This window comes from Manacus candei, unplaced genomic scaffold (assembly GCF_025592945.1).
Source record: "Manacus candei isolate 608988 ecotype Guabito, Panama unplaced genomic scaffold, ASM2559294v1 h1tg000022l, whole genome shotgun sequence".
In the NCBI taxonomy this organism is placed as follows: Eukaryota; Metazoa; Chordata; class Aves; order Passeriformes; family Pipridae; genus Manacus; species Manacus candei.
In genome coordinates, this window is record NW_026138070.1 from 5,933,291 (window position 1) to 5,959,571 (window position 26,281).

General features: G+C 45.1%; 1 protein-coding gene across 2 annotated transcripts in view; it reads right to left on the bottom strand.

Moving 5' to 3' along the window:
- Nucleotides 1–26,281, bottom strand: part of DVL1 (dishevelled segment polarity protein 1) — a 69,158-nt gene that overhangs the window by 7,095 nt on the left and 35,782 nt on the right. Inside the window, exons 3-14 of one of the 2 annotated variants that reach the window (XM_051786528.1) lie at nucleotides 23,079–23,200; nucleotides 19,370–19,482; nucleotides 14,664–14,802; nucleotides 9,828–9,921; nucleotides 8,789–8,858; nucleotides 7,879–8,018; nucleotides 7,498–7,574; nucleotides 6,950–7,017; nucleotides 5,280–5,429; nucleotides 1,681–1,812; nucleotides 852–1,019; nucleotides 52–258 (exon numbers count right to left, since the gene is read on the bottom strand). In XM_051786528.1, coding sequence (XP_051642488.1) covers nucleotides 52–258; nucleotides 852–1,019; nucleotides 1,681–1,812; nucleotides 5,280–5,429; nucleotides 6,950–7,017; nucleotides 7,498–7,574; nucleotides 7,879–8,018; nucleotides 8,789–8,858; nucleotides 9,828–9,921; nucleotides 14,664–14,802; nucleotides 19,370–19,482; nucleotides 23,079–23,200 — 1,480 coding nt within the window. The remainder of the gene's footprint in view (nucleotides 1–51; nucleotides 259–851; nucleotides 1,020–1,680; nucleotides 1,813–5,279; nucleotides 5,430–6,949; nucleotides 7,018–7,497; nucleotides 7,575–7,878; nucleotides 8,019–8,788; nucleotides 8,859–9,827; nucleotides 9,922–14,663; nucleotides 14,803–19,369; nucleotides 19,483–23,078; nucleotides 23,201–26,281) is intronic. The other variant, XM_051786529.1, reaches the window with a different exon arrangement.

The window sequence follows — 26,281 nt, forward strand, 5'->3', positions numbered from 1 at the left end:
GGATCGGGATAATGACAGGCACGGAAATAAAACCCGGATTAACCAGCCTACCTTCACTTTGCTGGCTCCCTGCACTGCCACTGCCATAGCTAAAGCCTGGGTCTTGGTATGCTGGTGGAAAACACGGAGGGGGCAGAGGATACTGGTAGGGGTATCCTTGGCCTAATGGCCAGGGAGCAGCAGGATGTGGGAGCGGAGCGAGGGTGTCCTGATCCGAGGCGCCGCTGGAACCGTTGTTGAGGTTCAGTGCAGCCAGGTCTGGAAAAGAGAGAAAGGGTGAAGACTCTGCTCTCACCTGGCAGGGGAGAATTTTACAGCTTGGAAATGGAGTGGCAGGTCTGTGGCATCACCAGAAGTAAATCCTGCCTGCCTAAGCTTCAGTGCAATGCCATTACTTGAGGAGTTCACCCTTCTCTTCCAAGTGCTCTAATTCCTGGTCTAACAGGAAGCATCGACCGCTTGTCCCACAGAATATGAATGACCTGTTCTGGAACACCCACTTGTGAAACTCCCAGGACTCACAGAATCCCAGAACAGCCAGGTCTGGAAGGGTTGCAGATCATCTGCCCAGGGCAGGGTCACCTGGAGCAGGCGACACGGGAACACATCCAGCTGGGTCTGGAATGTCTCCAGAGAGGGAGACTCAGAATCACAGAATCGGCCAGGTTGGAAAAGACCTCAGAGATCATCCAGTCCAATCTCTGACCATGTCAACTCCACACCCTCCCTGGGCAGCTGCTCCAGTGCTCTGCCACCCTCCATGGAAAGGAAGTTGAGGACACACCTCTGTGCATCCTGTGAGCACGAGAGACACACACACACAGCTCTGCCCTTCCCAGAGGGGAACTTACTGCCACAGAGGTCTCCAAAGACGTAGTAGCACTGCTCTGAGAAGGTGATTTTGTTCACAGTGTGCCTGAGGTAGCCGTGTTTTAACATGCTGCTGGCGTATTTCCTCGCCTCCCGCCGGTCTTTGAAGCCTTCCACGTGTGTGTAAAGCCAGTCAACCACATCTGCTCCTGAAATGACAACAGGGAGAGGAGACCTGGGATCATCTGAGCCAAAGTGATCCACCACGTGAACGGCGACACCAAATACACACACAGAAAAACTCATTTATACACATTGTGCAACTCTTTCATGGAAATTACACGGCATTTCCAGACAAGAAGTGACTGGGAGAGTCATCCTCCTCAAGAGGCAGATGTCAGGTTGTCTAAAGACCTGTGTTCCAATGCCTTTCTCAGCAAAAAGTAACTGCAGCCTAGACTGACTAAACGTCAGCACAGCTCAGGCCACAGGTAGAGACTAGCTGTGGTAATTTTAAAATTAATTAAGATGCTTTATTTAAGGCTGGAATTGGAATTCCAGGGACTGTTGCTCTGCTGAGCTTGGGCAGATTGCTAGAGCCACCTGAGCACCTGAGATATAAAACCAAGGATTAAGAACCAGGCTCTGTGTAGGCATGAGAAACGTGCAGCAGTTTTGGCTGTCCAGGCTCAAAACAAGAATTATTAATTATTTCCTGTCACACTCAGAGTTGCTCATAAATAGCAAGTCAAGGGAATTTAAGAGGTCATAGGCAGAAAAATAAAAAGTTCACATAACGGTAGTTTCTTGAATTTATTTTCATAAAGTCACCGGGTTTTTTTCCCCTCAGCATTCCTGGGATCTGCTTACCTATCACTGCATTGGAGATGGTGATTTTTAACCACATCCTGTCCCGAATTTCAAGGCCTGAGTCTGGGAGCTGCATAACCTTGACAATAGTAGCCATGTCACTCTTCACAGTTAAGGGAGATTCTTCTAATTCTAAAAGGAAGAGAGGTTACAGGCTGCTTTGAAATGAAATGAGTCTGAAAAGTCCTTCTCAGCTCCCCATTTGGATGAAACAAAGACACAGTTTTACCAACAGATGCAAAAAAAAAAAAAAAAAAAGACACAAAGGTTCCCAAATGCACCCTCATCCGTGGCATAAATTACAGCATTTGTACCAATTCTTCAGGTTTTGTGCTCTGTGCTACCAGTTTAGTCACTGAAATGCTGAGCCCCCACGTGCCTGGATTTCCCATTCCAGGGAAATCAGCTCCGGAATCCACACTGATTGGCAGGAAAGGAAACCCAGGGAGTCCTGTGACCATCCCCTTCCATTTCACTTTGCCATGAACAGCCCTTCCCACCCAAGGGATCAGTGCAGAACTCTGTGGGACAAGGTTTTTTCACTTGTTCTTTAACTTCTGGGTTAACTCTCAGAAATAACCCATCTGCATGGAGGAGGAGGACAACCCTGCCTCAATCAATATCCTCTTTTTTTTCCTTTTTTAAGACTTGGACATCAGCATTCTCGGGGAGAACCGAAATCAGAAAAGAAATCCTCCATCATCAGGAGAAAGGCAAGTGGTTTCCTTCAAAAAAACAATTCCCAGGATCCCGGTGTTGGACCCTTACAAGTGAACAAGTCTCTCCACCCAGAACTATTTTGCCCTGCATCTTTCCTGTAGAACACTTTTAAAAAAAAGCTCCCAAATGCCTCCACAACCATCACTGCTCCATTCCCATTTCACACTCCCAAGGGCAGAGCTGGATCCTCAGAGGCTTCACACTGTCCTGATTGATTTTTATAGTAAAATCAGAATAACAGGGCTGACACTGACCCTGCTGAACTGAGGTTCCCACTGTAGGAATCAAATTCCTTTAGAAACCCCTTGCCTGCCCAGAGGGTGAATCTGGGTCCAGGAATCCACCAGCTTCCCTGTGTTCTGTGCAGAACTCACTTATCCTGCCATACATAAGACAACTAATTTTGGATACAGCACCCAGTCCTCCTTCCTGTCCCATCTCCCAGCCCCAGAAAATTCACGTTGGACGTGTCTGTGTTTGCAGTCCAGACCCTTCTCCAGCAGGAACTCAGAAACCCTCCTCTCCCCTCCCTTCTCCCCATATCACCCACCTTTCAAAAGCACCAGGGAACCAATTTTGTCCTTTTCCAGCCACCCAGAATTTTGACAGAAGGTACAGCAAGCGTGAAACAATGAAAACTGAAAATGCTTCTTTCCATACATGCACTGCCAATAGGCATGAAAATACCTCAGAGCAGCTATGCATGCAGCTTCAATACTTACAAACTCTGAATAAACACTCAGATTTTGCTTTTGCTTTAAGTTAGTTTGGTTAGTGGCAAAAAGCAACATGTTCATTTGGGGAAAAAAAAATCAAAACCCAACAAACTAACATTTCAGTAAAGTATGTGGGGAGCAATAAATTGTATTTTCTTGGAGACCTGCACATAAAGAACAACACTGGCCAAATGGTCATCAGTGTTTTTTCTAAGTTCTAAGTTGCTGGACAAATAAGGAAAATTCTAAGAGGCATCTAAAATGCTCCCAACTTTGGAGAGAACTCAGTGAACTGTGGGGTGTTCACAGAGGTGCTCTTTTGCCTGGGGCCCTGAGGTGCTGCTGCCCTGTTTGGGGCAGGTCACAGGGCTGGGCTGAGGGAAGGTTGGAGAGCAGAAGGGCCACAATAAAGCTCAGGGGTACTCCACGTTTTCTTGCACTCCAGAAAGGAAATACTGGAAGTCACTGGCACAGAAATGAGAAGCTGTCTCCAGGAATGTGGTTCTGCTCCCAAATACCTTTATTTTCAACGTATGATTGAGAGGGTGGCTGTTCCCCACTCCCCAATCACAGCACCATAATCAAGGCACAGAATACACGGATCAAGAGGAATGCTGAGCACAGACTCTTGTTTGACAGCAACCAGCAGATACATTTGATTCCAGCAATCTGTAGTACCTGTAAGGCTGAAAACACAGCTCAGGACAAAGCAGCCACCAGGGAAGGGGTTCACTTGCTTTCTGCTGCAGATGTATTTCCCCTCAGTGCTGCTGCCTGAGATCTAAAGGCACTGAGCTACCACACCTCCAAAAAACCCCTTCCCTTTTATTGCAAGGTGAGGTGTAATTCCAGGAAATATGAGCCTATAAAACCTGAGAGATTTTATAACCAATGCCAACATTGGTCTTCAAAATCCTCAAAGTGTGGTTTTGAGCAAAAGAAAGGAGGAGTCAACATTCCCTAAACAAATATTTCCAAGATAAGGCACCATGGCAGTTTCTTGGTCACGTGGATATGACTTAGTTTAGAGACTGCCACAGACAAACCAGGAAAGAAAGTTGAGCTCTAACCATAATACTTTCACATGGGACATTAAACTTGTTTTTTCCTTGTTCAATACATTCTAAAAGTATAAAACAAGGCCATGGGAACATGAGGGAAAGGTTTCCTAAATGGCACACTACTAACGTTATTAACCAGTGACATCTATCTGAAGGAACTTATTTAAATTTATTTAAAACCTTAGTAAATGATTAAATTTATTGAAGTGATTTCAATTTAATAAAGTAATTTCAATTTATCAAAGATATTTCAATTTATCAAAGATATTGCAATTTATTAAAGATATTTAAATTTATTAAAGTTATTGCAATTCATCAAAGTTATTTCAATTTATTAAAGATATTTAAATTTATTAAAGTTATTGCAATTTATCAAAGATATTTAAATTTATTAAAGTTATTGCAATTTATCAAAGATATTTCAATTTATCAAAATTACTTCAATTTATCGAAGTTATTGCAATTTATTAAAGGTATTTAAATTTATTAAAGTTATTTAAATTTATTAAATATATTTAAATTTATTAAAGATACTTCAATTTATTAAAGATATTTCAATTTATTAAAGACATTGAAATTTATTAAAGATATTTCAATTTATTAAAGATAGTTAAATTTATTAAAGACATTGAAATTTATTAAAGATATTTCAATTTATTAAAGATAGTTAAATTTATTAAAGACATTGAAATTTATTAAAGATATTTCAATTTATTAAAGATAGTTAAATTTATTAAAGTTATTTAAATTTATTGAAAAACAGCCAAATTCAAGGAGGGAGCTCTCCCACTCCCCTGAGGGGGCGAAGCCGGAGACCCGACTTGGATCTTTAAAATGGGGACCTTTCAAAATGGGACCACGAGCTACTCCTTCCTGAGGGTGAACCCTGACCGAACACTGTGTTAACCTTTAAAGGAAAAAAAATAATCAAAAAAAAAGGTTTTTCTGCTCCCCACAGGAACCCCAAGTGCAAGGCAAAGCATTCAGGGGCTGGGTGTGGTGTGGTGGCTGCCGCTCTCATCGTGCTCGTGGCCGGGGCGGGGTTGGGGCCCAGCAGGCCCCGGGCCCCCCCCTGCCCTGGGCTGGCCTCAGGGTGACTTACTTTCCGACTCGGGAATTGAGCTTGTTAGTGAGGAGCTGGTAGATGTGGTGATGCTCATGGAGGGGCTCATACCGTAACGGGGGTACGCTCCCGTCATGGCCGTGGTATGAGAGATCCAGGCCGCGGGGTCGATCGGCCGCACCGGCTCAGCTGCGGGGCACGGGGAGAGAGACATGAGGGGTCACACACGAGGCACCAACACCTTCACAGCCCCAACACCTTCACAGCCCCAACACCTTCACAGCCCCAACACCTTCACAGCCCCAACACCTTCACAGCCCCAACACCTTCACAGTCCCAACACCTTCACAGCCCCAACACCTTCACAGCCCCAACACCTTCACAGCCCCAACACCTTCACAGCCCCAACACCTTCACAGCCCCAACACCTTCACAGCCCCAACACCTTCACAGTCCCAGGGGGTTTGCTTTGGGTCGGGATGGTTTTCCCAAGGGCTTCACCCCCAGTCTGCATCAAAGGGCAGTGCCATCCTCAGCTTCAGATGGGGACAAACTGGGCTCACCGTCATGAGCTGAGCCTGTACTGGGAACAAACTGGGCTCATCATCATGAGCTCAGCCCTTACTGGGAACAAACTGGGCTCATCATCATGAGCTCAGCCCCTACTGGGAACGAACTGGGCTCACTGTCAGGAGCTCAGCCCTTACTGGGAACAAACTGGGCTCATCATCATGAGCTCAGCCTGTACTGGGAACAAACTGGGCTCATCATCATGAGCTCAGCCCTTACTGGGAACAAACTGGGCTCATCATCATGAGCTCAGCCCTTACTGGGAACAAACTGGGCTCATCATCATGAGCTCAGCCCTTACTGGGAACAAACTGGGCTCATCATCATGAGCTCAGCCTTACCAGCAGGAGGCAGCTGTGTTATTAAACCACAAGTTTTAACTTGTGTTTTAACGTTAAAATGAGATCTTTAAAACAAGATCGTTTTCTACTGCAATAATTTCAGAGGACAGTGCCATCCTCATCTTCAGACTGGGAACAAACTGGTCTCACCATCACAAGCACAGCCCTTACCAGGAGCCAGCTGTGCTTGTCACATGAGCACAGATCTCCTATTGTTAGTGAAAAGCCACAAGTTGTAAAACTTGTTAAGTCACAAGTTATTGTAAGCCACAAGTTGTAAAACGAGATCATTTTCTATTGCATTAATTTCAAAGGGCAATGCCATCCTCATCTTCAGACTGGGAATGAACTGGTCAGCCCTTACTGGGAACAAACTGGTCTCACCATCACAAGCTCAGCCCTCACCAGCAGGAGGCAGCTGTGCTTGTCACATGAGCACAGGTCTTTTACTGCTACTGAAAAGTTTATTGAGCCACAAGTTGTAAAATGAGATCATTTCAATATTATCTGTTAACAGAAATATATTCCAATCTTCTATTAATATTACCTATTATATATTAATATGTATTTCAATATTAATTATATGTATCTCTTTGTTGTTCACCTCAAATTTTTAAAAATATCGGTTTAAATTCCAGGAAGTGCACATGTGATAAAATGAGACTTTCTAACACTTCTGCATGGTTATCCTCCAAACTTCCTATCAATTGAAAGGTCAAGATCATGAGGATAGGTGAAAATATTCTAGACCTTGAGGGCTCCACGGGAACCCAGCAAAGAGCCCAAATGTGTACTCACCCCTGGGGATGGTGAAATAACTCCTGGGAGTTGGGTCCCAGCATTTGGCTACTGTTAGGCTGATGGGTCTAGGAAGAGAGAAAACAGGTAAGGATGACTCTTAACTTTTCTGCACAGTTGGAGCAGCTACAAGAACTATTTGAAACCAACTTATTCCTGTCCAACAGTTGTCAAGCACATTCTGAGATTGTTTTTGAGATGCTCGTTGAAATATTTCCTTTATGAACCAGTTTCAGGATGCTTCTGGTTTTGTACAAGTGATGAGCACTGTGGGTGAAATCTGTTGAATGATCAGCTCTTGACATACTAAAATGCTCATCAGGTAAAGAAATAGTGCTGCTGAAACCAGACAGCTCCTCATTTGTGTTGGTTTTGGCTGGTGCATTGAAACCAGTCTCACCTATTCATCAGCACACTGAGAAGTTCAGGGCTGGGAACAGTCATGCTGGTTCCTAATGGAGATCAAAATGCTGCTTTCTCTGAGGTTTGCCCCATTCCAGTAACTGCACATGGAGGATAAATAGCAGGAGGTTTTGCAATGTGCTCACCCTGGTTTGGAGACTATTTCCCGTAGAACCCGAACTGCATCGTCATTGCTCATGTTCTCAAAATTGACATCGTTCACCTGGAACAGTGCACAAAGCAGAGGTCATGCTCTGGGACAGCAAACTTAAAGACATTTTAATTATTTGTGTCTCAATTTATTTGCCTTGTAACTGTTGCCATTCCTTTGAGCAGCTGCAGAAATGTTGTTTCTTAGAGCGCATCTCACAAAGAATGCCTGATAACAGTCTTTGTGATACATTTTTCTGAGTGTGAATAAATTCTGTTAAGTGATTACTATGACCCTATGGGCCTGGTGGGATGCCTGAACTGAGCCAGCCCTGTGGAAGCCAGCAGCAGGTATTTGGGGATGCTCTGGGACCAACCTGCAGGAGCATGTCTCCTGGCTCGATCCGGCCGTCCGCTGCCACCGCCCCTCCTTTCATTATGGAGCCGATGTAGATGCCACCATCACCCCGGTCATTGCTCTGCCCCACAATGCTGATTCCCAGGAAATTATACTTTTCTGTTGGGACAGAAAGTGGGGGGCAGGGAGGGAAAAAAGCAAACAGAGTGATTGGAATGACAGCAAAGAGTTAAGACCAGGCTACTTCAGCCTCCAAAAATCAGCTCTCTCAACAGATCAGCTGGGCCAGGTTTGGCTTACAATGATCTCAGGTTGCCCTAGTGGCCAGTGACTGCCTGGCCCCTTCAGGGAAATACTGCTAAAGACATGATCTGTTCGTACAGGATAATGAAAAGCTACATTAAAAAAAAAACAGCAAGAGAACCAACACTGAAAGGACACGTCTACACCTCGAAATTGGGCACCCCATCAGCATTGAGCAATGTTTGTTCCACACACTGGAGTGGCAGGAAGGGTTTGGGTGCCACTGAAAGCTGCTGAGCTACTTGGCAGCCCTGCACATTTCTGTCTGGTTAAACAATGAAACGCAGGAACAGCAGAAACACAAACCTCCAGTCCTCTTCTACCCTTGCTTCTGACAATGTCTGACCCCTCACCATCCCTACACCTCACCAGTAACTCCATATCCTGGAGTTCCAGCCCTTTCCCTGGAAAGAACACTGCTTTGCTCGTGCAAATGGCTCAGAACTATCCAGCTCTGGACTAGGAATCCGGGCACAGTCAACACAGGAGCAACTCTCAGCTGCCAGTCCCTTTAATCCACCTGGCATCCTTTCAAACCAAGGAACTTTCTCCTGGCTCCAAAGGCTACCCCACCACCACAAAATACATCTCAAATTCATCACAATAAACGGGGTTTATCCTCTTACCCATGTTGAGTGTGACAGTGATGATATTTAGGGACATGGTGGAATCGGTGATGCTGCTGAACGAAGACGACTGCAAAATACAACAGAGAATTCTCAAGGTTTTAAATGGCACAGACTAAGACAATAAAAAGAACTACTGAGGATTAACTCATCAGGATTTGATTAACAGGTTTCCATTTGGAAGGCATCCAGAAGCTACTGTAAGGGAATCTGTAAGGGAAAGAAATCTGAACACAGTCTGCACCTTCCCCAAAGATTTGTTCCCAAAACAAACAGAGCACGTTTTATTTTGAGGTTTCTCAGCTGAACTTCACCTTGAATCCTTTCTGCTTCCTGCCTGTGACTGACAGGCAAACATTTAAACCCTAAAGTGCCCACTGCAGTGTGAATTATTGCATCCACAGCTCCTCCCTGAAGAGAGGGGTGAACAACACGATCTGCCAGGAAGTGAGAGGAGAGACACTCCCCTGCCTCCAAAATTAAATACGAATGTGCTTATCAAAGACCTGCTCAAACACTACCCCAGTTGTTGGGATAAAATGTATGTGAGCTCATTCTTTAATGCGTGAAGACTGGTATTTATGGGAGAACAGAACAGTTCCTCCAAGATTCTGTCATTTAGGCCATCCTCATCCTGCTGCCACAGCACTGGGAAAGGGCAAGAGAGAAGAGTGGAGATTTCCTATAAATTTAGATTTCTCCTTCAGGAACAATGCAGGTCTCAGTGATTTATACACCAGGCATCTGACGCCCCTTCTCACATCAGCCAGTAGCATAATGAACCTTCTCCTGCAGGGACTGGTCTCGGAAAAGACAAGAAATGGGATCACTGAACAGCAAAAGGAAGAAAAGGAGCGGAGAAAAACTCGACTCTGGTGCTGCAGAACTTCAAAAGTAGAGATTTATCCAGACTGGAGCCAAAGGGAGCCTTTCCAAAGAATTCAGCAGGCACAGACCTGTTCTGGATCCCTTCCTGAGCCAAGAGCTAAGCTCAGGAATCACGGTTCACCTCCTGGGAGAAGGCTGGGGCCAACCTTACCCTGTCGATCTGCCGCATCCTTTGTTTCCTCCTCCTGCGTTTGTGCTTCCGGATGAGCCGGGATGAGGTGCTTTGCTCCGTGGAGCTACTCAACCTGAGGGGGAAAGGAGAGCAGAGATGTCACCTCTGCAGAGCTGAGCCATTTGCATTTCCCTGCCAAAAACCAAAAAAAAAGGCTGATTCCAAATGCGGGAGAGAACAAATCCTGCCGACACCATCAGCCCGTTTGCAAGAGCACGGAGAAGATTCCAGCTAAACTCCAGCAGGGATTGGAGGATAATTTAGTGGCTTCCCTTCTTTTGGGAGCAAATCTGGGTGCAACCCTTAATGCCAATTTTTGTGAGTCTTGTCCTGGTGCTGTATTTTCTTCCACTGTTAAGAGGAACTTAAAGTTAAGGCTTGAACTCAATGAAATAAAACAGCAAATAGTGACAGAGGAACAGGGAATATGATTTACCTTCACATATTCTGTTAGTTTTATCTTGTTGGGTTTTTGTTTTTTTTTCCAAGCTCTTCAAACTTGTAGAACCTACATGTGCCACATTCTACACAGAAATCTTTAAGATTCCTCCAAGAGTTCAGAGCTTTAATCATCCCCAATTTACAGAGAGCGGAATGAGACACAGAGAGACATAAATGGATTTGCTCAAATTAATTTCAGGAGCCTGGAACAAAGCCTAGATTTCTCAGATACCACTATAGCACCACAGAGACATCTCTATTTATTATGTTAAGAATGGGGGAAAAAAAAAGAAAAAAAAGGAATGCTCCATCATTAACCAAGATTAAAAAATCCAACCCTGCACAAGGCAAGTAACTGAACTGGCACTGTCACAAAACAAACAGTGCCAGGCTTCTTCTTCCCCAGTCTCTCCAAGCTCCAGCCACATTCAGGAATGTGAGAATACCTCAAGGAAAACTTGATACCAGGAGTTTGGTGTCATGAGATTCCACCCACCATGGGAAACCCACTGTGCACAGAGTGGGGTGTCCTCACCAAGGACACCGAGCTGGGTGTTACAGATGCTGGAGCTGCTCAGAGGGTGTGAATCTCCTGACGTTCCCTTTGAGTTCACAAAACTATTTCAGGCATGTTAACCTCACACACTCCCTTCTCTCCCCTCCCAGCAGAGGCGAATTAAAGAGCCAAGAGGTGGGATTTTCAAAAAAGAGATCAGAAATTTGATAATCCTCTGATTTGATAAGCACCTGGGTTTGAGAGGCTTTGCCTTTCCAACAGGAAAAATAAGGAGGTCTCAGACACAGGGCTCCCAAAACTGGACTAGTTCAACACCCACCACTCTCTCGAAAGCACCAGCAAAGAGTGACACAAAAACTTCCTCTTACATTTTACTACCAATATTCTCCCCCTTCCTATTTCCTCTCCAATTTCATTCTCCTCCTCTTCTCTCCCAGAATATCTCACCAGTAGGATTCAGCCAAAACTTTCCAGCACACAAGAATTTAGGAGAATCTGAGCAAAGAAAAGCCAGGTTGCTCACAGTGAACCTGCTCTTTAAGAAGGGGATTTTCTTTTAAGTTAAACTAGCAAAATCAGAGGGTTTTGGCAATTCTCTGAACTTCTGTTACCGGATGATAATATGTGCAAAGTGAAGTTCTTCTTTTTATGGTATTTTTTTTTGCATTCTACCCAATATTAGAGTGGAAAAATGGGAATCAGCTCCTTCAAAAAGCCTTCAAAAGGTTTAGTTCAAGACAGACAGTATTTCAGGGAAGTAACTCCTGGAGCTAAATCAGCCTCTCCCATTAGTTGCACAAAATTGATGAGGCACTGCAGGAATACATTTATGTATATATATTATGTAGCTATGGCACATTTCACCTTCTCTTCTTACAATTTCTATAAAATCCACAGCCTTCATGCATGCTTGCTGAATCCTTCATATTTTAGGAGTGTCTGGATGCTGAACAACAGCTCAAACCCATTCTAATGAGGAAAAAATATTTTGCTCCCTGAAGTATCCTCAGAAATACTGAGCAAAAGTTATTACCACAATCTGATGAGCAAGATGAGATGGTATATTTGAGCTTTTAAGAGAAACCAAGTGCAAAGATGAAAAACAAATCTGCAATCATCACTACCAAATAATTTCCTGCGCTGGCTACTGCCCAAGAAACCCTGACTGCAGTTCTAACACAAAGGCTAATAAGCCCCACAGAAGACATTTTTTTAAATAATAACAATAATTTGACCAATCTATATCCCCCAAAGGAAGGGGGAAAAGGTAACACTTGTTAAAGACAGCTTATCCATATAGTTTAAAGAGAACTAATGCTAATTTCTTAAATGAGAAATAAACATCATCAAGTTTTTTGCAGTGAATTATCTTAGTTATACTGAACTGAGAATACCAGTAGCACATAGCTGACAATAATCCTACAGATGCCATCTCTCTTAGACCTTTGGTTGCTTAACAGATATAAGATTTTTACTGTAAAGTTCACCCTGGGCTCCCTACATCAACCTGTGTTCAAACTCCTGCCTGCAAACAACACGAGCATTCAATCATGTCATCCTTTGAAAAGAAAGCAAATAAATTATTGTGCTCACACTGCCATTCTGTACTGCCCTGTAACATCTGTGAACAAGTCAATTCACCAAAATAAGATATTACTCTTTAACTGAATGCAACAGATTCTCCTTGGACTGGGAATTGCCCCACTCTGCTGCACTGCTCCAAGTTAAAAATAAAAATAAACCAGTGTCAAACACACCCAGTTAGAAAAGCATCCTCAACCTGCAACCTCTTCCAAGACAGCAACATCCCTTACATCTGATTTCTTCTCTCAGTGGCCTCCTCCCTGTACAATCTCCTCCACAGAGCAGGCTGTGACAGCAGAGTCCCTGAGCTGTTATTCCCCAAACTTACCCCCTTCCTGCCCAGGCTGCCTCCAGCAGGTCTGGAGCATTCTCGAGGTGTTATTTGCCTGCGTTCGCCTCGGAAGAAAAAACTTCTCCCTGCCAGCACAATCTCTCATCTGCCTGAGAAACACCATCCCTGGAACACAACAGCATACCTTGGAGCATTCCATGGAGTGGTTCTTCCTGACTAGCTGGCCTGGCAGCTGCTCCCTGTGCCAAAAGCTCCTGCCCCAGCCTCGAGAGGGAAAGGCTGCGCAGCAGCTTCGAAGAATCTCTTTATTCTCGGGTCAGACGCAGGAAGTTTGACTTTTATTAACACAGAAAGCTTTAGCTGGGTCTGCTCTGAAGTGCTCCAGTGCTAATCCTGCCCCACTGCATTGCTTGCTGCCATGGGAATGATTAATTCATTTACAAGAAACCCCAAATCAGCTGCAGGGTTGTTGTTGTTGTTGTTTTTGTGGGCTTCGTTTTTTTAGGGAGGGAAGGAGGGTTAGAAGCCCTAAAGGCTTTAGGGAGGCTGAGAGTGCATTCAGGTTAACTGCTGATCTTGCCAAGCCTTTATGCACATGAACATCCAGGTGAAGCACAAAGCATCCAGAAGGGTAATTTTTTTGTGTGTCTTCAGGTGTTGGGAACTTCATCATAAAATCATGGAATGGTTTGGGCTGGAAAGGACCTTAAAGATCATCTCGTTCCAACCCCCCTTCCATGGGCAGGGACACCTCCTACTTCACTGCAACTGCAAAATAAGTTCTTGAAACTAATTCAGGAGCAAATCTTCAACTAAATCTTCATTTAGTTCCCCCTTCAGCACATGGCCTTTAAGCAGAATTTGGAGGAGCTGCTGTTCTTCAGCAGCTCTTCGAGCCATGACCAACTGCAGGACCAAACAGACCCACAGAGTTCAATAAACTGATCATGTTTGTAAACACAGCAAGTGGTTCAGTATCTCCAGGAGCTGCTCTTGCTGTTTCCATTCTACCTAAAATTTAAGAACATCACATTGCACCTTATTTGTCTTAGGTTACAGATCTCTATGAATCACCAAAGATCTACAGTTTTGTTCCCTGACAATTCACAGAAATCTGTAACGGGTTTTCAAGAGCTCCAGAGACACTGTTTAGAGAATGTTGCCAGGAAAGGAAAGTATATTTGTTTTGATTCATTTTACGCCCTTAAAAATAAGCATTTTAAATCCGAGAAATGTATTGGCTTATAAACCTTTTAGGGAACAACAAAAACATCTTTAGAGATTTACAAGCATCTTTCCAAATGGAGAGGTATTTTTCAAGAAGTGAGGAATAATTCACAGAAAGAAAGAAATAATGAAGGAGCCATAAATATATGGCAACCCAGCCTGCCTTTGCAATAGCATTAACTTTGATGAATTCCTGTACTGCTCACAGGTCTCAGACTATGCAATTACACAGGAATTCCTTTATAATTCAGCTCTAGTGAAGTGCACACTTATTAGGAACCTATGCTGAAGGTATTTTAATATAATTATTCACACTATTACTTTATAAATAGGTAGGCAGTTGCACATTGCTTTGATCTTAAAATGTGACCATTCTTGCTGTTAAAAGGAAAGGGCAGGAGCAGAATTTCCTCTTTGTTGGAGCAGTGGCTACAGGTAGGTTGGAGAGTGACCCTGTAACTGAGTTTGGTTCTTAGAGCAGAGATTATTCACAACATGATGTTATTGATGAGTTATCACAGAGTCAACAAGGTTGGAAAAGACCTTTAAGATCATAGAGTCGACCCAACACCACCTTGTCTAGTAGACCATGGCACTGAGTGCCACAGCCAGTGCTCAAATCATACACACTAGGGAAAAAAAGGAATGAAAAGGGGGAAGGAGAATATCCAAATCAAGCCCAGAGCCACAGTGGAGAGCCTGGAGAGAGATGCAAGGAGCATTTCCCAGCTCGGTGCCCGTGGCAGTGCCCCACCTGCTCGTGTTGTCGTCGTCCTCGGAGTCGATGAAGCTGCTGGACTCCAGCTCACTGCTCATCATGGTGGAGGAGCTGTCGTAGCCAGGGGGGTGCTCCCGGTGCCTGTCCAGCTTTGGGTGCCCATTGATCCGAGGGGCTGCCAAAAAAATCACAGAGGGGGTGTTATCAGGCAGAGGGGAAGGGCAGGGAAGCAGCAGCACTGGGAGCAGCAGGACGGGCACGGCCACGGCTGCAGAGGACTCTCGTGCCAAAACCAAGCTGATCCCATTCAACAGCTGCAAAATCTACTGTCCTGCCTTCTCCCTAACTTTTCCATCTGCCTGTGGCTCAGTTCATGGACAAGTCAAAATGGATTGAGGCAGAAGGAGGAGGCACCAACAACTCCTGTAAAGGTATCAGCCATCAGTGAGAAGGGCCAGGAGAAGTTGGTGTCAGTGGGAAGGTACAAATAAAGCCCCTGGGAAAGCAGCAGGTAACACAATCTGAGTTTGGTAGCACAGAAAACCTTAAACAACAATCCTTATTTCTAGATATTCCAGAACAACCTGGTTTATGTAGATTAGAAGGGCTCACTATACCACTAATAACCCCTGTTTATATTTTTTCGCTTTCCTTTATCCAGCTATATCTTCTCTGTTATATTTTAAACAGAGTTCAACTTCACATTTCCTGTTTGAATTAGGTATTCTGCTACAGAAAAGCTCCCATGCACTGCTGCAGCAGCTAAAATTTATTTTATCAGCCACTTAAATTTCAATTTTAGCTCCATTTTATACATCCCAAACAGCACCAGGCAGCCTTGAACTCACAAGAAAGGTTTCCTGTGTAATTAAGGTGTGCATTTAAATACATAAAAGTTTTTCCTAATTTCTCTACTCAAATAAAATTCCCTTTTCCAGCATAGTTTGGGGGCAGGGGAGGTCAGGAAACGTAACTGAGTACTTTCACAAACCATGGTTATAAGGGGTTTATTCACAAAATACCCCCACTTATCCAAGTTTTAAGTCCCAACAAGAATCATTCCCTGCTCTGGTTCAATGCCTGTCCCACTAATGACCAGGGACTTTCTGCCCTGCTGACCCCCTGCCCCTGTTTCTTCCTTGGAGGATGACAAGAGTTCACTGGGACCTTCTGACAAAAGCCTTGGAGTGTCTCACAGAGATGAGAATAAAGCATAGCCTGGGAGGGTAAAATGTGTCCTCCTTGACTTTTATCAACAGCAGAGTAGGCCCTGCCTGAGGGACAGAAGCACATCAAAGACCAAATCAAAGCAGCCTGGAAAGCAGAAAGGGAAGAGCAGCATCTGCTCAAGGAAGGTGTAAGGAGGGTTCTGTGATACTGCAGAGAACAAGGGTGTCTCAGGGAGAAGGCACATCCAAGCTCCCAGTTACAAGGAAAAACAACTGCCCTTCCAATCCCCTCCAGTGCAGAAAGTCTTTGCCAGTTATTAACAGAAATATGTTCTCAGTTTCTCAATAAAGACTCGTAACTCCTCTGGGTGCAGGGCTCAGTCCCTGCTCTGGAAGTAGGGAAGAATGATCAGATTGTCCACTCCTGCTCTATGCTTGTACCCATATCCATGCCCTACCCCTGCATCCTGCTTTGCCTCGTGTTTGAAGTTCTTTGGAACCCTCAAACAGCCTCTAATCACTCCACCAAAGACAGGCTTCGAGTTCCCACTGCAACTGTTTTCTAGTTCCAGCCCTTCTTCAGATTCCTTGGCACACTCTGCAGTAAAAAAATCCATATATTGCAGCACTGAGTGGAAACCTCCAACAGCTCCTCTTCCCAAACATTTGGGGATCTACAAGCCTGCCCACATGAAGAGCTTCTCAAGGCACAGGCCATTATGTGGCATTTTTCAGCTGCCTGCACAACAGTTAAGTTCAGCCCACAGCAAACCTGGTGTCGAAACACCAGTGTCGACACTTGACATCTGCAGACTTGTCAGAGACCCAGCAGCAGCTCTAAAACATCCCTCAACGCCAAAGGAAACTTGTCCCTTAATTACCTCCCTAATTAGAGCCTCCCCAGGCCCCTTTCCCACTCCCCCTGAGCAGACTGACACGGGAGCTTTGTTCTCCACAGCCAGGGGTCCCCAGAACATGTGCCAGGCAGACCTCCCACGTCTCTAATTAAGATCCTCACTCTACTTTCACTTAACAGGACTTTGTCAACTTTCCAAAGCAACTTTTGTCGCTTGAAGAGACAAAGCAGAGCCCTGACAATCCTGATTTCTTCTCCAGATCGGTTTTCCTGAAGATTTCCTGCACTGTCACAAACCTCCAAAAGCATGTGGATGAACAAAAGAGTTTTATTATGTTCCTCAAGCCACCACACTGTGGGTATCACTTGGAAATCAGAGAAGATACAAGCACAGGAGAAGATACAAGCATTTACTGCCTCTGCACTTAAAAGAGGAGCATAATTTAAGGGAAATGGGTGGAAGAGCTTACAAATGCCTCAGCCTGTGTTGTTATCTGAGTGGATTCCTGGTCTAGCAAATCACAGCCCCTCTGCTGCAAAATCCTTTTGCATTTTCAATATGGAAGAGGTGTGAAAACGTTGTCAGATCACCAGGTGTGTCCACATCTGCCAGGGCCCTCAATATTTATAATGGCCTCTCTCTGTTGTGTCTGTAATTGCCCAGCAGCAATTCAGCAGAAACAGCTTTTTTGGGGATGAGTAATCCTGCAACGACGAAGGAAAACACACAGGCTGGTTTGGTGAACAACCCACCCATGATACCACACTTTTAATTACCACCTGGTTAACTTCCCATCACCCAGGCTCCAAATCAAACCTGAAAGCCTCTGTAAGAGGCTGTCCAAGCCCAGGCTGTCACACTGAAAGCTGGCAAAGCTTTTCAATAAAATCAGGAAATCATTTTTGCAAATTAAAACGGAAAGAGTAGGACAGAAAAATCTTCGTTTTGCTTCCCTTCTCTTCCCAGCCCTGGGGTTTTCCCTGGTCAGAACAAGATCCTCAGTTCTGCTGAGCCTCTCAGTTCTGCTCTGGGATCAGTGGACTCAGCCTCCTCGACCTGTACAGGTTTTGGCTCGATGTGTCTGCACCTCTGCAGTTCCCAAAGGGCTCCTTAGCACCTTCTCTCACTTCACCTGTTGGAAGTGAAGGCTGTGTATTACACACTGCTCATGTTTTCCTGAGGAACAAGTGCTCCTTTCCTTCTGCAGAGTATCCAGGGAAACCCTCACTGCCGGGGTAGGTTAATTCGTTTGTTGTTCTCTTTACACCAAGGGGGAGCTCAAACATTCACACTTCACCCAACAATGAGCCCCAAATGAGTTCCAAACACTCGGTGCTCAGGTTATTGTTCAGCTGGCTGAGCCGGCAGGGCTCTCCCTGTGTCTCTGCAACAAACCTCTGAGTAATGCAGGGCTCCAAGGAGATCCCTCATCCTGCCCCTCCAAAACCACCAGAGCTGTAATTTTGGTATTATTCAAACGAGTCCCTGCAGGACCAGATCAAACACTCTCACTGCATTCCCTTCTTTCTGCAGGGAAAGGAGGATTTACCACTGTTTCACAATGACAAGCCCCTGGAAGAGCTGGGATCCAGGTGTCACACCCTGCTGCCCTTTCCCCATCCTTGTTCCCCTTTCCCCAGGACTGCTCCCCCATTTTACATCCACCTATGCTCCACACAAACAAGAAAAGAATAATCCCTGTGATGAAAAGGCCTTCAAATCCTTTCCAGAATTAGGGTATTTCACTTATTTTAGTATTTTCAAGTGGCAATTCAGGACACAGTGCTCAACTGTGCACTTCAGGGATGCTCCCCGCTGAAAACAACACACTGGGGTGTTATTGTATGTATTCTTTGTCATTACTGTCAAATAAAATATTGTTGTGACCACAGAAACACTGTGGAAATTAAACTATTAAAAAATTCTGCCCCTTTCTGTGATTTCCCGAAGGAATTTGCAGTCAGGGTCATGCACAGACACCTACTGAGGAATTTTCAGTCCTTCTGTATCAGTGACATGTTGGAAGGGTTAAATGAGCAGGAAGACACTTGTTTTTAGCCCACAGTACATAGATGTGATTTCTGGTTTTCTAACTGCAGGCAAATACTTTAGTGGGTGGAGCTGTGAATAAAGATTGTGACAGCATCTCTTGGGCCCAAGTATTCCAAATTCTGGACCATTTTAAACTCAATGGGTGGCACCTATTAATTCTTAATTAAGCCTGGAAATTCTTGTCTGGCAACGAATGAAAAAAACCAAGCTTACTTTGATGTACAGACTAGAGGCAAGAGACAGAGTTCTGCAGTTTATTTGTGTACTTTGGGTGTATTTAGATATAAAAAAAGATCTCCAGAGCCAACGTTAGATCGGCACAAAACACCACGGCTGATCTGAGCCTTGAGAAATGAACAGTTAGTCCTCTCCAAGCTACTCATCTTCAGAAAGCTCTGAATGTTGTCAAAAATAATCTCTCTGCCACTTTACTGCAGGTTGCCCAGACCTCTCAGAAAACGCCGAGCTTCAAAGAGTTTCAAAGCAATTATCAAATTATTCCATTAAAATAATCACAGTCCCTGGAAGCACGCAGGAACACAGACACAAGTCTCCTTGCATGGCAAAAAGCAATTGTTGTTCTGAAAGACTGGCAGGAAAATTGTTCTTTCTGAATGAAAAGAAGGGGGGTGAGGGAGGGAGGGGGAAATGAGCCAGGACTCACCATCCTCGTGCCCTTCCCTGTTCCTCCGCCGGTGCCTGTCCCGCCGGTGGCTGATGACTGACTCTGTCCCTGTGTCATTGTCCAGGCCATCCCTGCTGCTGGCAGCGTTGGGGCTGTCACAGAACAGAGAGGAACAAACACCAGGATCATCTCTTTTTTTCTCTCTTTCAGTAAAACAGTCGGTTCAGCAGCCAGAAAACTGTTCTTGCAGCCGAGCGCTGCACCCCCTTTCCTCCCCCAGCCTGGCTCTGCCCACCCCAAAAACCTACCTGGGGGGTGAAAACACAACTCCACATCCATGCCCTGAGACACACAGTGCTATTTTCAAACAGCACAAATATTATACAAACAGTGAAAGCATTATTTTCAAATGCCCTGAGACACACGGTGCTATTTCCAAACAGTGCAAATGTTGTTCAAACAGTGAAAGGGTGATTTTCAAATGCCCTCAGACACACGGTGCTGTCTGCACCAGTATTTGCACATCACCATGAGGTGGGAAAAGCTGCCTGACAGGACTGTTGCCTGACATTTCCATAGGAAAGAGAGGTGCTGATGGGCCAAGGGGAGGGATCATTCTGGCACGTGCTGAGCTCCCAGCCAAAGGGCAGGAGCTACAGCTCATTGGCCACTTTTAATAAAGAGCACTGACCTTGAAGGTTGAAGTCCTGCAAGTCACAGCAAAGCTGAAAATAATTAAGTGCATAAAAGCACAGAGTGCTCTGTGTTAAAAAGCTCATCCAGTCCCACCCCCTGCCATAGGCAGGGACACCTTCCACCAGCCCAGGTTGCTCCAAGCCCTGTCCACCCTGGCCTTGGACACTTCCAGGGAAGGGGCAGTCAGAGCTTCTCTGGGAATTCCATCCCAGCCCCTCACCACCCTCACAGCCTAGAATTCCCTCCCAGTATCCCACCTAACCCTGCCCTCTGGCAGCTTGAAGCCATTCCCCCTTGTCCTCCTGCACTCCAGGCTCTCACAAATTCTCTCTCTCCATCTTCCTTCTGAGCTCCAGTGCTGGAAAAGGCCACAGATCACTTTAATGGATTAAACTGAGGGAAGTGACCTAAAGCTCCTGAAAATACAACAGTGTATGATGTGACATGGGCTAAAGCTCTGCTGTGGAACATCACCCTTAGAAAGTTACTGGTCCTACTCTTCCTCTCTGTCCCTCAAACACCACCTGATTAAAAAGGACTCCCCATTCATACCTGTGCACCTGCTATTCATGCCTGACACGCCCTCACTTATGCACATAGAGGGTGTAATGACCACCACTGACTGACACAAAGCACCAGAGGCACTCATGTATCACTCCCAGGACTCCCCGAGGCTGGAGAACACTGCCCCGCCTGTTTTACACAGGGAATTAAACCCCCAACCATCCAACCAACCTGTCCCTGGACCCAGGACTGGTTCTGTGTAAGCACAAGTGTGGAGTGTTATATTTAAGAGGCTTTTGTGCCTCCTGCACACCCACACACACTTTGTGGGCACGAAGGAAATAAATGTGCTGACATGCCCACCACGGAAATGAGGAAATCGAGGTTGTCATTCGAGAAAACCTTTGCCTGCCCATCTGAAGCCCTGCCAAAAATGCCAGGCTGTGTTTCAGTGCTGTCACACGGCTGTTTGCACTTCTTGTTCAGCTGAAAAGGGGGAGAGGGGTGGCAGATCCCTCAGGTCACCCTGAGAGTCCCTTGGACATCCCAGCAGCACCATCTACTGACTCCGCTCATAATTCCCACTCCCAAATCGCTTCCTGGGCTAAACCCGCCCACAAAAGGTGGGTTATTCCCTAACAAAGGATGCAAAAGGAACTCCCAGCTGCCTTGTTTCCCCTCTCCCTGCTGAGCCAATTAAACCCAGCTCAGTTTGCAGAGCACATCCCCAAGAGCTGGGGGACAGAGGTAACTGGGAGGTCAGTGCTCTCACCTGGCTCCTGCACCTCCACCACCACACCAGGAGCAGCCTCACTCACTCCCAGGGATCTGCCAACCACCAAACAGAGCCTGAAATCCAGGATGAACTTCAGAACCCGCAGCAGGGAGGGGAAAAAGTTAAGTTCTATTTGGGTTTAATCAATGATTAATCAAAATATCAATGCTGTCAGGAGGTGGTTACCACTTCACCTCCAACAAGGACCTCATTCCCTTGGATGGCATTGCCTGCTGATGTTCCTGCTGCATCTATTCCCTGGATTCTTGGTTGTCCAGCAACATTTCTGTACAATTCTGTACAATTTCTGTACAATTATACAACAGCTGGTACTTCTTTATTTATAAATAAGGCCTCAATCAACACTGGAGGAGGAAGGCAGGAGATGACACATCTCTGGCAGTTCAAATAGCATTAAAAAAAAAAACTCAGGGATTTAGGACCCAAGAAGGTAAATCACACTTACTGCAGAATCACCACAGCAAAATCCCCAAGAAACATCATTTTCCAAAACTTCTGGAGGACAACAGTCACGATTCAGGTTTTGGAAGCCAGGCTTTACAATTAAAGGCTTAGAGCAGCTCAACTTAAGCTTATCCAAGAGAAACAAAATAATTTCAAAACCCAGTGGATTCTTTACCGCTGGGAATCTTCAAACCTGGACTGAGGTGTGTTTTAAAATTAAATTCTAACAGTGAAACAGAATTTAGGGCTTTGTGCAGAATAACTGAGTGAGATACTCTGTCCTGAGTTATGGATATAAACTCAGGCCACTATTTCATAAAACACAGCAGCAAAAACCACTGTAACACGTTAAGATATTCAATTGTGAACAGAAGAACCTAAAAAGGCATTAAGCGAGAGCAGTTTTAGCCCAGATCATCTCCCCACAAGCCAGATTCTCTAATGCAAGAGAGAAAAAGAAAGAAAAAAAAGGGTGGAGAGAGAGTGTCTGACTTACAGGGTGGTTATTTTTTTACAATAAAGGTTGATCTTGCAGCTATTCCACGTAGGTTTAGGTCAGAAAGACAAAGAACTGGTTCTATTTTCTGGTCACATGCACTGGCACAGGCCTCTCCCAGGCAATTCACGAACACAGGAGGGCAGTACAGCCCTTGCAAGACACACTGGCAGGTATTTCCCAGGATTTCTTGTCCCCTCTGGAAGGCTTTTATCTGTACAAGACTCACACACAACACTAAGGGTGTCGGTGATCCCAGAAATCAGTGGCACCACCAGGCAAATCGAGGCCACGTTTCCTTCTCCAAACACGGGCTAAGATCTCAGTTAGAACCAGCTTTAAATCCTCCCTAAATTCCGAGGCCCTCCCTAAAAAATGAAGGTATTTTCAGGATAGCCATTGGCTCTGCACACAGAACAGGAAATAACGAGGCTCCCATGAAACCAGAGGGCTCCCAGTCCGGCCACACACAGAGCTCTGGCAGCCTCTGGATGGACCATGGACGAGGCATTATTCCTGATGGAAATTTTCCCTTCCTGATAGCAGCGTTCAGCTGGCTCTGCACACTCCATAACTACACACAGCACCCTAATAAGTTGTCATCCATCCACCACAGAAAGCATTTTGAGCTCCCTCGCTGCTTAACTCTTCCACGACGGCTTCGAAAATGAGGTGGTTTGGATATTTATTTCATCCATTTCCCCTTTAATTCCTCAATATGTTATTTTTATAATGACAACAACTGCGGCAGCAGGAGAAATAAACAGGCAGGAATTGCAATTTAATAAATAAATAAGATAATTTGCCCTTACTGGAAGGATGGAGGGCGGGAGTCTCCGATGCCTCCTGTTCTCTCGAGGGGTGGTGGAAGGTCTGTGTGGCTCTCAGTGCACTGGGAACCCGTGTCAGAGTGAGAACTTTCAGCCAGGACCAGCTGTCAAGAGAAAAAAAAAAAAGGAGAATTTCCCACATTTGTAGCAGTTTCTCCACTCTGACATAGAGATTTTTCAGCCACTTTTGCTAAAAAACCTGGAGGGAAACTGGAGGGAAGGAAGCACACAGATTGCTGCCAAACCCCCACAAAATCAGGGTGCATTCCATCCCAACATGAAACCAGCAGCAGCCTGGGATGTGCACAGAATTCCTGCAGGCCCCCCAAACTCTTCTCACCCCTGGAAAAGCAGCACAGCAGGCGGGGAGGGCACTTTTGGGGGATTCACATTGCAGGGCTGTGCTCTCAGTCTGGCCCTGCCAGGCCAAGAGTAAAAAGGCAGAGCTGAAAACTTGACAGTAGGACAGCCCAAAAGTGGCACAACTCCTTCCACAGAGAGCTTCAAACCCCCTGAAAATCCACAACCTGGTCTGGCCTGACCTTCTGAATTAAACCCCAAATCCACCCAACCTCAAGAGCCATACACTTTTAGAGGAGGACTAAGATTCCTGATGTTCATTCTGCTCATCTCTTGTGCCCATTTTGTCCCTCAGTGTTCCCTCAAGGCAGAGCTGCAGGTAGGAAGAGGCGTTTTTCCAGCTGTGCCATAAAAACAAGATGTGCAGTGAGCGCTCTTCTGTAATTCATGAGGACCTGAAAACTTGGACAAAATGTGGAGCTGTCACCTTCAAAACTCCTCTGACACTGGCTTTTGCATTCCTGGAAGCTGGAGGGGCCTGGCAGCCTTTGAGTCAGGATGGAAGGAAAGGCTGCAGAGCACCCAACACACACAGAACCCACGTGGAAATTGGGAATTAAAGACACGCCGCGACAATCCATCTTCTCATTCCGAACACCACATGTCTACACAGAGCCTGGTGTGTTTGGGAATTGTTATATATTCCAGTCCTGTCACAAGGCTGGATGTAAATTCTGCCTGGAACAACTAATGCCATCAATACCCTCAATCATTAACAGGGATGCTCCTGGATAATGGATCACAGGCACGGTCGTGGCACACGAGGGGTTCACCACACTCAACCTTGTTCCCAATAAATTCAGGGCATCCATCTCTACTCAGCACTCCCAGTGTGACATCTTTAATCAGCAGATAAACAGACAAGAGAAAGAAGAATGATTCTCTTCCTCTCCCCACCCTCCTGGTTTGTGGCTCATTTTAATACATTGATTGACACAGGATCTTAGATTTGACTAAGATCTGATTCCACCCACTTATCTACTGGCTAGTACCTACTTTTCTGTGTTTGACAAGGAAATAATAAGTATTTTAAAAAGGCAAGAGATGCTTTGTGTTCGAGTTTCCTTTTGTACACCCAGGTGAAACTGGTTTTCCACATTATTTTTGGTTTTAAATCTTCCTTATGCTGCAAAGGAGCTCATGGCTGAAAGGAACACCCAGGAACCAAAGAGAGTCAATGGCTCAGTGAATATTTTATAATGAAATCAGCATTTTTGCCTCGATTTTCTAAGCTAGAAAGGCAGGATCCCACCAATTCTGCACAAGTGAGATGAAAGTCTAAATGCACCCTAAAGCCCAGGGGAGAAGAACCATTCACTGGGTGAAGCAGCACTACAGAAAAACAAACATGCACTGACCCAAGACTCCCTTTAATTTATCTCTGCAAACAGAGCAGGACGATTCCCAATTAGCAGTCTCAGTTCTAATTCAGCTTTACCTGCCAGGTTAAGTGGTTATATTTTATTTAAGAGCCTAAAAGGGGAGGAAGAGATCCCAGTTCTCTACTGTGCAAGCAGGAAGGCAGATGACCAACCTGAGAGGGTTTGTGCAAAATGAAAAGAGAATTCCGTGAACTGAAGGACCGAGTTCTCGTTTTAAATGACTTTACAAAGGGTATTCTCCCATTAAACTGGGAGAATTTTGCATTTCCTATGCAAAAGGTGTGTTTTAACAGCCCACTGACCACTTTCTGGCCATGATCCACAGAAATGAGACTTGAATTAGTGACCTGGAGGAGACCAGGGTTATATCCTGTCACCAATCCCCTGAGCCCCCAAATCACTTGGCCAAGTCTCCTTAAACAATACAATTATAAGGTCTTTAATTAAATAAATGCTCCATTAATGATATAAATTAATACCTTTCACTGAGAGGCAACAGGGTCTCAGCCTCCCTTTATTTTTAGCTGTGGAAGAACTGGGGTATAAAAGAGGTCCCAACAATAACTGGTTAATTTATTGAGGACTAATTCTAATTTAATGATCAGATGGATGCTGGCTGTTAAAGAAAGGGATGGAGAAGGAGCAGGATAGGAGGGGACTGGCATTCCAGATGCAGGGCATTATTCCTGAGAGCATAAACCATAAATATGAGAAGGGAAACACACACAGGCTGTCAAAAAGGAACTGCCTGGAGACAAAACAGTTCTCCAGCACCACATGGAGTCAGCTGCATTATTCAAACTCTTTATCACCAAAGCAAAGAGCAACAGAGGAAACACTGAAGGGAAAAAACAACACAAGCTTTTTCCTAATAACTTGATAATTAAGGCTTTCTTTCTTTCAGGTGGGGGAGTTAAAGGGAGATGTTTAGAAAGTATTGTTGGCATTCTGGAGATGCAAGGACGGCTCTGAGCGTGGCTCATCCCCTGAGGAATCTCTCCTCGCTGCCAAAATCAAACCAGGGGATAAAAAGAGGAAAAAAGAAAAGAGGGGGAAAAAAAAGAAAAGAGATGAAACCGGGTGTGTAAGTAAGATCTACACATCCCCTCACCCTCCACACTCTGGATTGTAGCAAGCTCTGCAAACAAGCACTTGGCACGAGGTTTTTGGGAGCAGGGAAACACGTTTCTGCTTTGCTGATGGCAACACTTGACTCCAAGACAAATCCCTTCCATATCTCTGGGTATTTGCTCTTGAGCCTTTCCCTGCTCCTGGAGGGAGAAGCCTTGGCAATGCAGGACCCAGCAAACCCATTTGTGTCAAATGAAAAGAGAATTCCACGAACTGAAGGACCTAGTTCTCATTTTCAATGACTTTACAAAGGGCATTCTCCCATTAAACTGGGAGAATTTTGCATTCCCTGTGCAAAAAGTGTGTTTCAAC